The sequence below is a fragment of the Biomphalaria glabrata genome, chromosome 9 (genome assembly GCF_947242115.1).
Source record: "Biomphalaria glabrata chromosome 9, xgBioGlab47.1, whole genome shotgun sequence".
Classification (NCBI taxonomy): domain Eukaryota; kingdom Metazoa; phylum Mollusca; class Gastropoda; family Planorbidae; genus Biomphalaria; species Biomphalaria glabrata.
This window is the reverse complement of record NC_074719.1, coordinates 26,829,318-26,844,718: the sequence shown is the minus strand read 5'-3', so window position 1 is coordinate 26,844,718 and position 15,401 is coordinate 26,829,318. Positions and strand designations below refer to the sequence as shown.

Genomic DNA, 15,401 nt, shown 5'->3' with positions numbered 1-15,401 from the left:
TAAGTTTTGTGAAAATACTTTGCTAGGAACAGGTGACTGACCATTTAAACTGTCGATATTGTTTATGTAATATCATACTTCATATGCTAATATATGTGTTTGTACAGATTTATATTCTTATGATGTGCATCACATTTTTGAAATGTATTTTTATTTACATACAATTTAGCAAGACAACTGAGTTAACTGATAGTGATATCTGGCAGCCAAATTAAGTTTGCTTTCTATTATACATCGACTTTTCACAATTTGGAAAAAAAAAATTTGTCCCTGCATCTGAAGCGTTGAATTACTTAGTACATTGCACACACAGACACACACACACACTTTCTTACACGGGATTTGAGGCAAATAAACGGAGGCCTACACACACACGAGAGAGTTGCCTCTGTGTAGGATTTTTTTATTTTTTGTTTTACACTACTTTCAATCTTAGGATGGTAACACTGTCATGATTAAGAAGAGTCGGCTTGTAGCGTGCTCGTAATACAAAAATTCAGCTTTGGATTTACGGCAGTACATCAGCCAGACCCTTACCCACCCAAAAAAAATTTAACTATTTTTATTTTACTAAAATAGATGCATATTCATTTTTTTTTTAAAGAATAAATATACAAATTATATAAAGGAGTGAAACCACCATCTGATATTGTTGTCTTTACAGACTCCCAATCTACTCTGCAAGCACTTAACAGCAGCACCTCAAACAGCCCAAGAGAGTTGACAACACTCATTGTGATAATCCACCAGATGATATCAAAATTAAATATCAATATTACACTACAGTGGATCCCTGGACACATTGGCATCATGGGAAATGAAAAGGCAGATAAGCTATCAAAGGCAGGTTCATCTATGGAACAACCAGATAGACCTGTTAACTACCTCACCCTAAGGTCAATGTTAGTCAACAATCACAAAGAGGAGTGACTCAACCAATGGGCATCAGGAAACACAGGCAGAGCCATGTACAGAGAAATGACTACGTCTAACAAACTGGACAGTATTAACTTCCTCCCCCGCAAAGAACAATCTACAATCTTCCAACTAAGAACAGGACACACACCACTATTAAATTACCACCTGAACAAAATAAACTCCACACAACTACCCCTTTGCAGACATTGCGCCCACCCCTTTGAAACCGTAAACCATATCCTCTTTGAATGCCCTTCCCTAATCCACCTTAGGCAGACCATACTTCCACTACAGCCCAACATAACCAACACCCAGTACGGCAGTGCTGAACAACTGAAGAAAACAGCACACTTTTTTTCCTTGGCACAGTCTGCAAAAGAGCTGACAGCTCAGCAGCAATAAAGCTGGCTAGAAGAAGAAGAAAGAATAAATATATTTACAAGTACGCTATTTCTTTCATGCTTCTAAGGAAAAAAGTTTTATTAATATGTAGATTTTTATTAAAGATTTCGAAAAATTGTAGTTTGGGGGGGGGGGGGGCTCCACAAAATTCCTGCCCAAGGGTCTTAACGTACTTAAATCTGGCCATACACATACAGTGAACTGGTGCTGTTTAACTACACTTCTGCATGTTGTCAACTATCAATAGTTACAGTTAAAGATTATAGCTATTGTAAGTGCAGCAGTGTCATCTTAGTTGGTCTCCTGCCAAACAAGGACATTGTTCCATTTACCTGGTATAAAGTTACACGATGTCAAACCTACAGTTGCAATATATAACATAACATCTGGTCTATATAATCGAATTTTCCTGATTTTATGCTAGCCTTTGCATTTTTTTTCCTCATTTTGTGTTCCCAATCCCCTGGCCATCCCATGGTAAGTGACCTGCAGTTCAATAATGTTCAACTAAAGCATTTCGTTAAGACAACATCAAGAAAAATTGTTGACACGATGGACTAGGAACATTTCTTTTTAATATTTATGCAAATTATGACCAACGAAAGGACTTCAATTTCAATCTCTTAAATTATTTTTTAAAAATTTGTTTTCATATGGATGAGATAACTAAAATGATTTACATATTCTAGGCCATATTTAGTTGGGGAAGGTCAATAAAAAAAATATCATCCTGTTCCCTCTTGATCTTTGAATATATCAATTGCTATTTTCCTTTCTTCTCCGGTGCAACAGATCGTAACCTTCAAGAATAGACATTCCAAAAGTTGTCTCTCTTTAGACGGGCCAGACAAAGAGCCAGTCCACATACAAGTAGTACACAATGTGTATTGAATCTGTGTCTAGCAGGTACGCGAACATGTCACGCATGAAAACATAGCAATCACTAGAAAGCTATCAAAATGGTTATGTATAATAGCGTAAGCTAGATTTAAAACCTTAAACCGGATATAACCCGTATATAGCTACACATCATTTTCCCGGAATTCCCCCATTTGCATTTAGTAGTATATAGCAGTAAATGTGCCTAGTGTGTGGGCTTAACCCAGATTTTACTTTTTTAAATTGTGCTTTTTTTCTAAACATTTGTTTATAGTAAGTCCAAATGATTTCTTGTTTTGTAAAGTGTTGAAGAGATAAAAATCTTAAGAGAGTTGACACACGAGAGACTAAGCCGGTGTTTTCTTTTTGAAATAAAAATTAAGTTTTAAAATTTCATTTTACAATTTCATTTCATTTTTTTTTTACCAGAATATATCTTGGACTATATTTTTTTAGAAATGGGACTCTCCGAGTCAAGGTTTAAAGAAAGGGAAGATAATAACAAGGAGGTAAGTCCAAGACTCTACTATGTACATGCATATCAGCACAATTATCAACTGACACATCAACGTACACATCAATACATATCAGCACAATTATCAACTGACACATCAACGTACACATCACTACATATCAGCACAATTATCAACTGACACATCAACGTACACATCAATACATATCAGCACAATTATCAACTGACACATCAATGTACACATCAATACATATCAGCACAATTATCAACTGACACATCAACATGTTTATTAATACATAAATCAACGCACACACAAAAAAATCAGCAAATGCAACACATGTTCACACACACAACAGCAAGCGCAGCAACACACATAGACACGTCAAGACTTATGAACACAGTCATATCAACACACACATAAGGCAACACATACACCTTATTACACAACATACATCAACATATACAAAGACGTCAACCCACATTTACAAACACACACAAACAGACTCACCGAAAGCACACAGATCAGTAGACACAATTCGGACATACACTTTTCGCGCATTGATTGACCTACTTAGTTACATGTTATTTCTAGTCTGGTATTTTAATACACAGTAATGAAACCACGTGACTTTTGTTCATCCAAACCTAACAGGCTGAATCTACCTCTTCACAAGTTCAGACTGAGAGTACAGTTATCAAATCATCAGGTACATTGAATACATTTTATTTATTTAGTACAAACATTAGACCTGTGACGGAATAGGACTTGTGTCACTGAGGTCATGTAGGCCTACTTACAAAGGGCGCACTAGAATTGACGGGTTTTAACGCAACAATTAGTGACGTCACGAATGGTGGGAACTTTTTGTATTAGCAGCCCACGAAAGAGAGAATATCCGCAATGAGTTTTGTTTAGTCTGTGAGTCCGTCCACCCCTTTTAGATGGCAAAAAGTAGAAAAGATACTGAAAATCCGATATCATGATATTTTAGATCTTTCAAAGTTCTGATGCAACAGCTACTTTTATCAAAACGAAAAATTTAATTTTTGAAATCATTTATGCAAGCAGTTTTTTTTAAATAAAAAAACAAACAATTTGTACAACTATTCACTATTAATTGTAAAACAAAACCCAACCAACAGGGGATAATCCATAAACATAGGAACTTGTTTTACATTTGTAAACATTTATGCAAACTTTGAAATAAGATTTATTTGTATTGCCAAACAAAATAGTCAATGTTATGAAAGCTACTTATGTTTTAAATTTAATGGTAACTTTTGTTTTAAAAGAAAAATAATGCATGTAGTATATTATATAGCTGTAACTCAGCCAACAGCGAGCCCTAAGAACCTCAACGAAAGGGATATATCCAGTTTAATAATAGAACAATACTAATGCAATAACAAATGTACCACTAGAGTAACCAATAATAGCAGCACTTCTTTCTTGTTTACATCCTAGATCGAATTGTCGGCCATTTTTGGGTTCCTCTCTCTTTTAGCCTGTCTCTGTCCTGTGTCTCATGGTGCACAGTCTCGCACCTAGTGACAGTGCGCAATGTAGAGTCATAACAATATATATATAGATAGATCTATACATAGATATTGATATAGATAGATATATAGATAGAGACAGATAGATAGATAGATAAATATATAGATAGATAGATAGATAGATAGAGACAAAGACAGACAGATAGATAGATAGATATATAGATAGATAGATAGATAGATAGATAGATAGCGACAGACAGACAGACAGACAGAGCGAGAGAGAGAGAGAGAAATCTAATAGCAATTTTAAAAATTAGGCCTAATAAATAGTGTTTCATATCCAATCAATACCATTAGTTTCTGAGGCTTAATTTCAGTTTGGCAATATCTCTATATTGATTAGTTCATTGAATACATGTAAATGTTAACATTTTAATAATAACATAAATTAAAACTTCCATATCCTGTGGTATCATGGTGTAAGTCGACTTCACAGCAGTATCGGCAACACTACGGAAACTTACACGACTCTTCGTTTTGTATTTGCTGAGCTAGGGTTTTGTTGGCCGATTTTGAGACTGTTTCCATACAAACTATCTTTGTAATCATGTGTAGTATTTTAATTAGTTGGCATTGTGACCTTTGAGGCGACTTCGTCCGAGACCCACTCTGCAATAAACTTCATTGAAATTGTAACAGACTGAACTTTCACGTGTAGTTTGTATTGTGTTTTGTTTATCAACTTAAAGTTGAACTCTGCCCTGTACAATACACACAGACATCTAGCAAGGAATTGAAGATACACAGACGCACTGGCGGATCCAGGGGGGGGGGGGCGGTAGGGGCGATCGCCCCCCCCACTCGGCGGGGGAGGCGGACGAACTTTAGTATAGGATTCACACAATTTGTATACGAATTTATTACTTATGTTAAAAATATATACAAATTATTTATATTTCAACCTATTTTTAGATTATTTCGCCCCCCCCCCTCTAGTATGTTGACCGATTTGGTGGAGTCAGGAGGGGGCGATGGTATCAATCCCGCGCCCCCCCTACACTTTCGAGTGGGGGGGGGGCGGTCCAATTTGTTTGTAGAAATCACAGCTTGCTAACAAAATCAATTAAATATCTATATTATTAAAACTTATTATTGATATTTTAACCGATCTTTATGTCGTTCCCTGTTTGCCGATTGGTGGGGGGGGGGGGGGGCGAATACCTCTACTGCCCTTCCCACCTAAACCCTTTGAGTGGGGGGGCGGTCCGTTTTTATGGAGAAGTTTGTGAACAAAATTAGTTGAATTAATATATACATTTTATATTATGTCGCTCCCTTTCTGGTATATTAGCCGATTCGGTGGGGTGAGGGGGGGGCGATTGCATGTACTGCCCTCCCCACTCTAGCCCTCTGAGTGCTGGGGGGGGGGCGGTCCTATTTTTGTGGAGAATCATAGTTTGTGAACAAAATTAGTTGAATATCTATATAATATAAACTACGTATTGATATGTGACCCATTGTTTATTATGTCGTACCATACTCTAATCTCAAATTGTATCATTAGTAAATTTAAATGAAAGATGGTTGTACCAGTTGGGAGGGGCGATACATGCAATCGCATTTCCCCCATCGGAAAAATCAATACGTTTTCTTTTTGTATTATAGTTAAGAAATTACAAAATTAAAAAAAATCTGTCACTAATATAATTTATATACACTATAAATTAAATTCTTATATCGAGTCGCCCCACCCCTATTCTTTAATGCCAAATGCAATATCTAGCAGAAATTATTAAAGAAGCTAAGATTAATCGTTTTCAGTCTACCGCCCCTCCCATTTCCAGACAGAGTTTATGTAATTTCACATGAATTTATCATAATTATTTTAAGAAAGACTTTGCATTCAAACGAAATTTTTCAGTATAAAAATCATGATTGAGATGAGTTCTAAACTCAAATAGTGTTTTCATAGTCGCCTTTTCCCAACCTTTACTCAATCTGATATTTTTCTAGTTAAATAAATTTGGGACTATAATTCACAATTTATACTTATATTTTCTTAAATACTATTTATCGAATAATTTTTTTTTCAGCGGCGATCCTCAAAGCAAAAAGCTAAATATGTGGGGTATCCTATCTTTTCAAGGAACAAATCGGTTTTATTTGCAATGTATTATGGGCCTATAAATTTATATTAGAATATTTTCAAGGTCCTTTTTTAATAGTATGAATAATGAGCTGTAGATGTCAGGAGAATGCGTTTCTGCAGTGAAGAATGCAAGAAAACGCTTTTGGCGTAGGGGCTTCACCCCGAACTCCTTTGATGAAAATGAGCTGTAGATGTCAGGAGAATGCGTTTCTGCAGTGAAGAATGCAAAAAAAAAAAAGCTTTTGGCGTCGGGGCTTCGCCCCGAACTCCATTGATGAATAATGAGCTGTAGATGTCAGAAGAATGCGGTTCTGCAGTGAAGAATGCATAAAAACGCTTTTGGCGTCGGGGCTTCGCCCCGAAGTCAATTAATGAGAAATGAGCTGTAGATGTCAGAAGAATGCGGTTCTGCAGTGAAGAATGCAAGAAAACGCATTTGGCGTCGGGGCTTCGCCCCGAAGTCCATTGATGAATGATGAGCTGTAGATGTCAGGAGAATGCGTTTCTGCAGTGAAGAATGCATAAAAACGCTTTTGGCGTCGGGGCTTCGCCCCGAACTCCATTGGTGAAAATGAGCTGTAGATGTCAGGAGAATGCGTTTCTGCAGTGAAGAATGCAAGAAAATCTTTTTTGCGTCGGGGCTTCGCCCCGAACTCCATTGATGAATAATGAGCTGTACTTGTCAGGAGAATACGTTTCTACAGTGAAAAAAGCAAGAAAACACTTTTGTCGTCGGGGCCTTATAGCTCTGCCACAGTTGTTTTGTTTTTCGCCGAAGGTTGAGAAATGATATATATATATATATATATATATATATATATATATATATATATATATATATATATATATATATGTGTGTATGTGTGTGCGCGCGCGCGCTATACGCACGTTTATGCATAGGGTTAGGGTTTGCTGGGCGTTAGGGTTAGGGTTTGAAAAAAATTCGCCCCCCCCACTCCAAAGTTCTGGATCCGCTAGTGCACAGACGTCAAACGTATCTTTACAGTACGCAACACTTGACAGTAAATTAATAACTATTAGATCATATGTTTATGTTTCTCTAAAACTAAAATGTATTATCCTCCTATAGGACAAGAAAATGATCTGTTCATGTGCATACAAGTTGACTTAGACAGTACCTTTGGTATGTATGAATTTAAACTGTTTAAATGTAAACAGATATTTACAATTTTTATTGTTAAATATTTCCATAGTTCGTAGCTTTGTTTTTATAAAACTAGATTGTTTCATCTCATTGAGCTATACAAGGATGGGCAGTACTTTCAATAGTACATCTGGAAATTTGAATACAAACCACAATGAGTACTACATTTAAAATATTGTGTTAATTACATTTTATTATAGCTAGTGGTAGGTTAAATTTATAAGAATCCAATAACATTAATGCGATATTTCTATTCACTTTCTGTGAAGTATAAGACCTACGTATAAAAAGAAAAAGGAACCATTGGAACCTCGACTTTTTTTTTTACTATCACAAAATGGAATCTGAGAAATTATCTTTACTGTTTATCTCTCGTTGAATGTTCATTTATTTATTCTATGTTCCATTAAACTTCCATTTATTCTTCTAGTTCAAATTATGAATTTGTTGGTTATTAGAAAAGTTTTATTTTAAATAGAATCTACTTCACGAAACTATAGAGTATAAATAGAGTATTATTGTTTGGATTTTTATTATTACTGTTCATTCGTTTGCTTTGATCTGCAATTAAAAGATCTTAATAAGAAAAACAAAACAACGTACACATGACATAAACTAATACAAACACAGGACTACATACAAACACGGGACTACATAACACATGACAGAAACTAATACAAACACTGGACTACATAAGACATGACAGAAACTAATACAAACGCTGGACTACATAAGACATGACATAAACTAATACAAACACGGGACTACATAAGACATGACAGAAACTAATACAAACACGAGACTACATAAGACATGACAGAAACTAATACAAACACGGTACTACATAAGACATGACATAAACTAATACAAACACGGGACTGCATAAGACATGACATAAACTAATACAAACACGGGTCTACATAAGACATGACAGAAACTAATACAAACACTGGACTACATAAGACATGACATAAACTAATACAAACACGGGACTACATAAGACATGACATAAACTAATACAAACACAGGACTACATAAGACATGACAGAAACTAGTACGAACACTGGACTACATAAGACATGACATTAACTAATACAAACACGGGACTACATAAGACATGACATAAACTAATACAAACACGGGACTACATACAAACACGGGACTACATAAGACATGACATAAACTAATACAAACACGGGACTACATAAGACATGACATAAACTAATACAAACACGGGACTGCATAAGACATGACATAAACTAATACAAACACGAACTACATAAGACATGACATAAACTAATACAAACACGGGACTACATAAGACATGACATAAACTAATACAAACACGGGACTACATAAGACATGACATAAACTAATACAAACACGGATCTACATAAGACATGACATAAACTAATACAAACACGGGACTACATAAGACATGACATAAACTAATACAAACACGGGACTACATAAGACATGACAGAAACTAATACAAACACTGGACTACATAAGACATGACATAAACTAATACAAACACGGGACTACATAAGACATGACATAAACTAATACAAACACGGGACTACATAAGACATGACATAAACTAATAAAACACGGGTCTACATAAGACATGACATAAACTAATACAAACAAGGGACTACATAAGACATGACATAAACTAATACAAACACGGGACTACATAAGACACGACATAAACTAATACAAACAAGGGACTACATAAGACACGACATAAACTAATACAAACACGGGACTACATAAGACACGACATAAACTAATACAAACAAGGGACTACATAAGACATGACATAAACTAATACAAACACGGGACTACATAAGACATGACATAAACTAATACAAACACGGGACTACATAAGACATGACATAAACTAATACAAACAAGGGACTACATAAGACATGACATAAACTAATACAAACAAGGGACTACATAAGACATGACATAAACTAATACAAACACGGGACTACATAAGACATGACATAAACTAATACAAACAAGGGACTACATAAGAAATGACATAAACTAATACAAACACAGGACTACATCAGACATGGCATAAACTAATACAAACACAGGACTACATACAAACACGGGACTACATAAAACATGACATAAACTAATACAAACACGGGACTACATAAGACATGACAGAAACTAATACAAACAAGGGACTACATAAGACATGACATAAACTAATACAAACAAGGGACTACATAAGACATGACATAAATTAATACAAACACGGGACTACATAAGACATGACATAAACAAATACAAACACGGGACTACATAAGACATGACATAAACTAATACAAACAAGGGACTACATAAGACATGACATAAACTAATACAAACACAGGACTACATCAGACATGACATAAACTAATACAAACACAGGACTACATACAAACACGGGACTACATAAGACATGACATAAACTAATACAAACACGGGACTTAAAAGACATGACATTAACTAATACAAACACAGGACTACATCAGACATGACATAAACTAATACAAACAAGGGACTACATAAGACATGACATAAACTAATACAAACACGGGACTACATAAGACATGACATTAACTAATACAAACAAGGGACTACATAAGACATGACATAAACTAATACAAACACAGGACTGCATACAAACACGGGACTACATAAGACATGACATAAACTAATACAAACACAGGACTACATACAAACACGGGACTACATAAGACATGACACAAACTAATACAAACACGGGACTACATAAGACATGACATTAACTAATACAAACACAGGACTACATCAGACATGACATAAACTAATACAAACACAGGACTACATACAAACACGGGACTACATAAGACATGACATAAACTAATACAAACACGGATCTACATAAGACATGACATTAACTAATATAAACACAGGACTACATCAGACATTACATAAACTAATACAAACACAGGACTACATACAAACACGGGACTACATAAGACATGACATAAACTAATATAAACACGGATCTACATAAGACATGTGTAATGAAATGATAACGACTAGAATACCAATAATATGGCTTTATTCGACAAAATTAGACTACAGTAAACAGTGAATGAAACCAGCACGTCTAGCATACCACTGATGCAGTCTATACACACACACACACTGGACATGAAACACAACAATGGCCATGACCTTCAGACACGCTGGACGCACGCAGAAAATCAACTCAGTTACACTACAACATGACATAAACTATTACAAACACGGGGCTACATAAGACATGACAGAAAGTAATACAAACAAGGGACTACATAAGACATGACAGAAACTAATACAAACTCGGGACTACATAAGACATGACATAAACTAATACAAACACGGGACTACCACTGTTGTGACAATAAGAGGAACACTTTTCCCTTGTCCGTACTACACTGTAACACATGAGCAGTTATGTCCCCTACTCTTAGAGAACTTAACTCTATTGACACCAATGACAAGACAAACATGAACACATTGTTGAAGTGTATTTAAGTGAAGCACAGGCTGAAGAGTGACACAGACAGAAATGGGTTAAACTAACAAACACTCAACGATCATTCAACAGCAACAAATGGAGGCTAGCCTTCCTCTTAGCTAACACTATAAAACGTGTTTGTTGATGTCAGTTAGAATAGACTAGCTTGGTCTGTATAGCACGGCACGATAACACAGCGAACAGCGCATAGGCCACACTCTACGTTAGATTCATGAGTGAATACCCGCTAACTCATAAACAACATATTTAAAAACAAGGTTAGAAAGACAGTTTGTGTGGAAACAGAAAACTTACAAATTGGCCTTAAGAATGAATATTATAAAATACTAGTCGACCCGCGGCGCAGCATGCGCCGTTATTTTGCAGGGCCGGCCAATACAACCTATGCGACTGCAGTGGGCCCCGCACTTTCAAAGGATCCCTGCTAATTTTAGGTGTAAATTATTAAATTGAACCATTTTTATAACTTATAACAGAAGAGCTCCTGGAAATCTCCGGAAATTGCAAAATGTACGAAAAAGTCACGTAAATCTCCGGAAATTATTCAAATCTTTTGAAAACTCGTAACAAATCTCATGAAATAAATTAACAAATATTGTCATTTTGGGGTGTCATTCAATATGGTAAACGCCAATCCTTCGCGCTATAAGTAAAAACGGCATTATGCATTACCCGTAATTGTGTAATCTGGTGAAAGAAGCTTCTCGCGCCTCAAACTAATGAAGAATTACTTGAGGTCAACAATTCTCGTAGATAGATTGAAACATTTGGTAATTCTTGTTATTTAGCGTGATCTATGTATGAAATAAAAATTTTATGATATACTGTATGACGCAAAGCTCGTAAAAAAAATTCTGTAGGTAGTAAAGAATAAATAAAATGCAAAGACGAATTTATTTTCAAATACAATTTCTTAAATTTCACTTATTATCCGTATCCCTACCCAAACTTGGCCCCGCGAAATCCGTTTTGCATAGACCCCCACAATGGCTGAGTCAGTCCCTGCTATTTAGTGACGGGTGAATACAGAGTATGTTACTTGTTCTCCCCCACCCCACACACACACCCTCTTTTTTACGCCGTTAAAACTACGTGGGGTAGAAATAAAAAAGAGTGATCTTTCCATGACTTCTTGGTCACAACGGTTAGGTTCGGCCCTACTATTTTGTCACGGGTGAATACTACTTGTTCTCCTCACCGTTCTTTTTTTCGTAGGATAACTCTAGTCCGTCCGACTTGCAGAAATAAAAGAGTGATCTTTCCTTTACGTGGTTTCCAAACTCTTGGGCCATAAAGAGAATTATATATATAGATGAACTAGAAGCTATCAATAAATAAAACCTTATCTCCGCCAATACCAATAGAAGAGACGTGTAAGCTTTAAAAATGATTCTGATGCTGTTGTTTTGTTAGTCTCACTGATGGAAATATTTATTGGTGTTATTATAATTACATTGTGCATATTCATATGCATTCAATGAACTGATAGTTATGAAGATATAGTTCAATATAAGCTTGGCCTAACTGATGTTTTGAAATGATTATCTAATTGATTTAATGGTTCTGTAAATGACTAATTTCTAATTTAAGGCCTCAAAGATGAACTTCTTCCCCTTTGGTTTAATGTCTGCCATATTGTGTAATTAGCACGTTGCACTTTACTTGAGCATACTAAAAATATTCTTTCTCTTTACAAAAAAAAATAAACATTTTAATTAAAATATAAGTAGCATGAATGACTACAATACATAAGCTAGTGGTTCGAGACTGCTGTAAACATCGATTAAAAAAAATATATATATTAGTTGTGAAAATAATGTATTTTTATGAAAGCAACTGCTTGCATTGTTAATTTTTTTTTAAAATCTAAACATTTTGCTTTCAGAATAGAAAAAAAGTGGCTATTGCAAAAACCTAAAATATTGAATTTTCAATATCTTTTTTAGTTTTTAAGATCTAAACGGGACGGATGGACGAACGGTCAGAAAGACCAAACAAAACTAGTGGCGATTATTGCCTTTTCGGGGACCACTACAAATACTTTAAAGCGTGCAAGGTTTCTTTATATTTTAAGTTTTCATGAATCCCACTACTTATTAAACAAAAAGTAATTGTATAAATATACAATAGCTATACTTCATGCTTCTTTAGCTTGCTGAGGTTGGGGATACAGGTTTAATTTTTTTAAAAACTCCGCTCAGCTCGAAAGTATGTCAGATTTTAAAATTATGTTCTTTAACTCAATACCCCATTGTTCCTTATTTCCAGAGTTTACGACCCATGGCCCCTTGCCCCACATACAATTTAAACCAATACCTGCATCATAATATATTCTAAAATAAAAAGTAGCAAAAGATTAAATTTGTTGATATTTCACTGTCTTTCTATTCACTACTGTTGTACATTTGAAATACATTCAATCTTCACTTTGTTTGATCCTCCAGGAGCACATGAAGTAGAGACAACAGAAGATGGAACATCAGCTTTTCAGAAGATATATGATAACTGCAAGAAGAATCCAGGACATGCGGATTTGATTCCCGTCCAGTCATTCAGCTTACACCATTTACCTGATGGACATCGCAGTCAAAATTTATATGATATGATCAAAGCTACAGCCGAGCTGACGGTTAGAATTGGTGTGTCCATGGTTAGTCCTAAGCGACCTGAGTTTTTCCCTCACACGAATGTGACGTACCCTTTTTATAACAAGGGAGGTTATGACAAGAATAGAATAGGAACAGGGGACATAACTGTCTTCAAGTACAAAAAAGGTTTTGGGTGTGACGCATTTGGTAGTAAATATAATAGACTTGGGAAAAAATATAGGCGAAGTTATAAAAGATGTTTGTGTGATAAATGTCAACACTCGAAAAAGCCCAGCAAAGTCTGGTGGGAGATTCTCTTCAACACGGCTACCCACGTGGTATTTGACGAGATCGAGGCTGAACATACTTCCTGCAGATTGTTTTTTGATGCGCCTGGAAGTCCAAAGGTCATCGTGGATAAGGTCGTCGTGGACTTTGTCAGCGTAGAGATGGACATGTGTGTCCTGAAACACGTGACCTGTGACGACACTCTGGGACCTCGCCTGTCTGAGATCGTCAAAACTCGGGGTGAACTGTGGGATAAAGTCCGCGAGGAGTACGTGAATCTGGAGGATGACAAGTTGAGCTTTATAGTGTCGCATCCTCACGGCGGACCCAAGATGGTCAGCGTTGGTCAGTTAATAGAGAACTGCAAGGTGGGGGAGTACAACGACAATGTGGACATCACCAAGTTGACCTACAGTACGTGCACGTGTCCAGGGAGCAGTGGGGCCAGGGTCAGATGTGTTGGACTTGATAGTACTCACGTTCACAATGGGGCTTTAAATCCCGGTCAGAATTACAGCAGTATTGATTTCTGTCTCAAAGAGCATTCAGAACTACAGTCACCTTGATTTCTGTCTCAATATGGTGAGAATAAGTTTAAGAAGGCAGTACGACCAGCGTGTTTCTGAAGGGAAGATGACAGTAATGTCAAGGAAGCAATAAATGTATAACTCTATTAACGAGCTGTTGGACCAGATTGGGCCAGATATGTATAGCGAAATGTTTTTGAATGTATAGTTATTTACTAATATGTATAAACACAATAAACCAATGTTGATAAATTTTACTGTGGAAAATAGAGTTTCAAGTGTTTAAAATAAATAAGGTTGTTTTTTGAGGGGGGAGAGGCTTCCTGATTTATTAGAAAATACATAAATCGCATACCACTATCAATCACGTGACATTTTAAGTGTAACTATTTCTAGTCAATTTATAAATACAATCTTTGAAACAAGAATGTCTAGATGTTGTTGTAACCAACTGTGATTAATGAATGTAAATATTTTGTGTACAAATATGTCAATATTAATGGTGTAGCTCATTGCTATTGGTCAAAGCCACAGTCCAGGCCAACAAAGTACATTTGTCTCTAGGGTTTGATAAAAACTTTCTCTTGATAGGAAATCAATAAAACTATATGTAAACAATCGTTTTTTTCCTCATGCGTCGACCCCCCTCCCTCGTTCTTAATTCTAATTGTAATGGAAGAGCCATTGAATTTATGGACTAAATTATTCTTTTTCAAAGCAAAACTTTGTATGCTATCATTCGTCGAGCTGCTGTTTTAAATAGGAACAAAATTAATTCGTTGTGGCATTCATCCTATAAGGAAGTCGGAAGTAAATATTGATCGAGGGTTGACATATCTCTAAGGGTACAAACAGACTGGAATTACGGTATGGAAGATTAGGGTCAATAAGAATCCACAAATAAATTAAAGATCTTAGCTACTGAACCACAATCTCATCTAGTAG

At 35.8% G+C, this 15,401-nt stretch overlaps 1 protein-coding gene across 1 annotated transcript; it reads left to right on the top strand.

Annotated features, from left to right (window-relative positions):
* The first annotated feature begins 2,138 nt into the window (after positions 1 to 2,138).
* Positions 2,139 to 14,713, top strand: LOC129928438 (uncharacterized). Its single transcript, XM_056042899.1, has 5 exons — positions 2,139 to 2,226; positions 2,629 to 2,708; positions 3,324 to 3,378; positions 7,408 to 7,461; positions 13,498 to 14,713. The coding sequence occupies exons 2-5, from the start codon at positions 2,658 to 2,660 to the stop codon at positions 14,493 to 14,495; spliced, it is 1,158 nt and encodes a 385-aa protein (XP_055898874.1). The 5' UTR covers positions 2,139 to 2,226; positions 2,629 to 2,657; the 3' UTR covers positions 14,496 to 14,713.
* Positions 14,714 to 15,401: the final 688 nt, after the last annotated feature.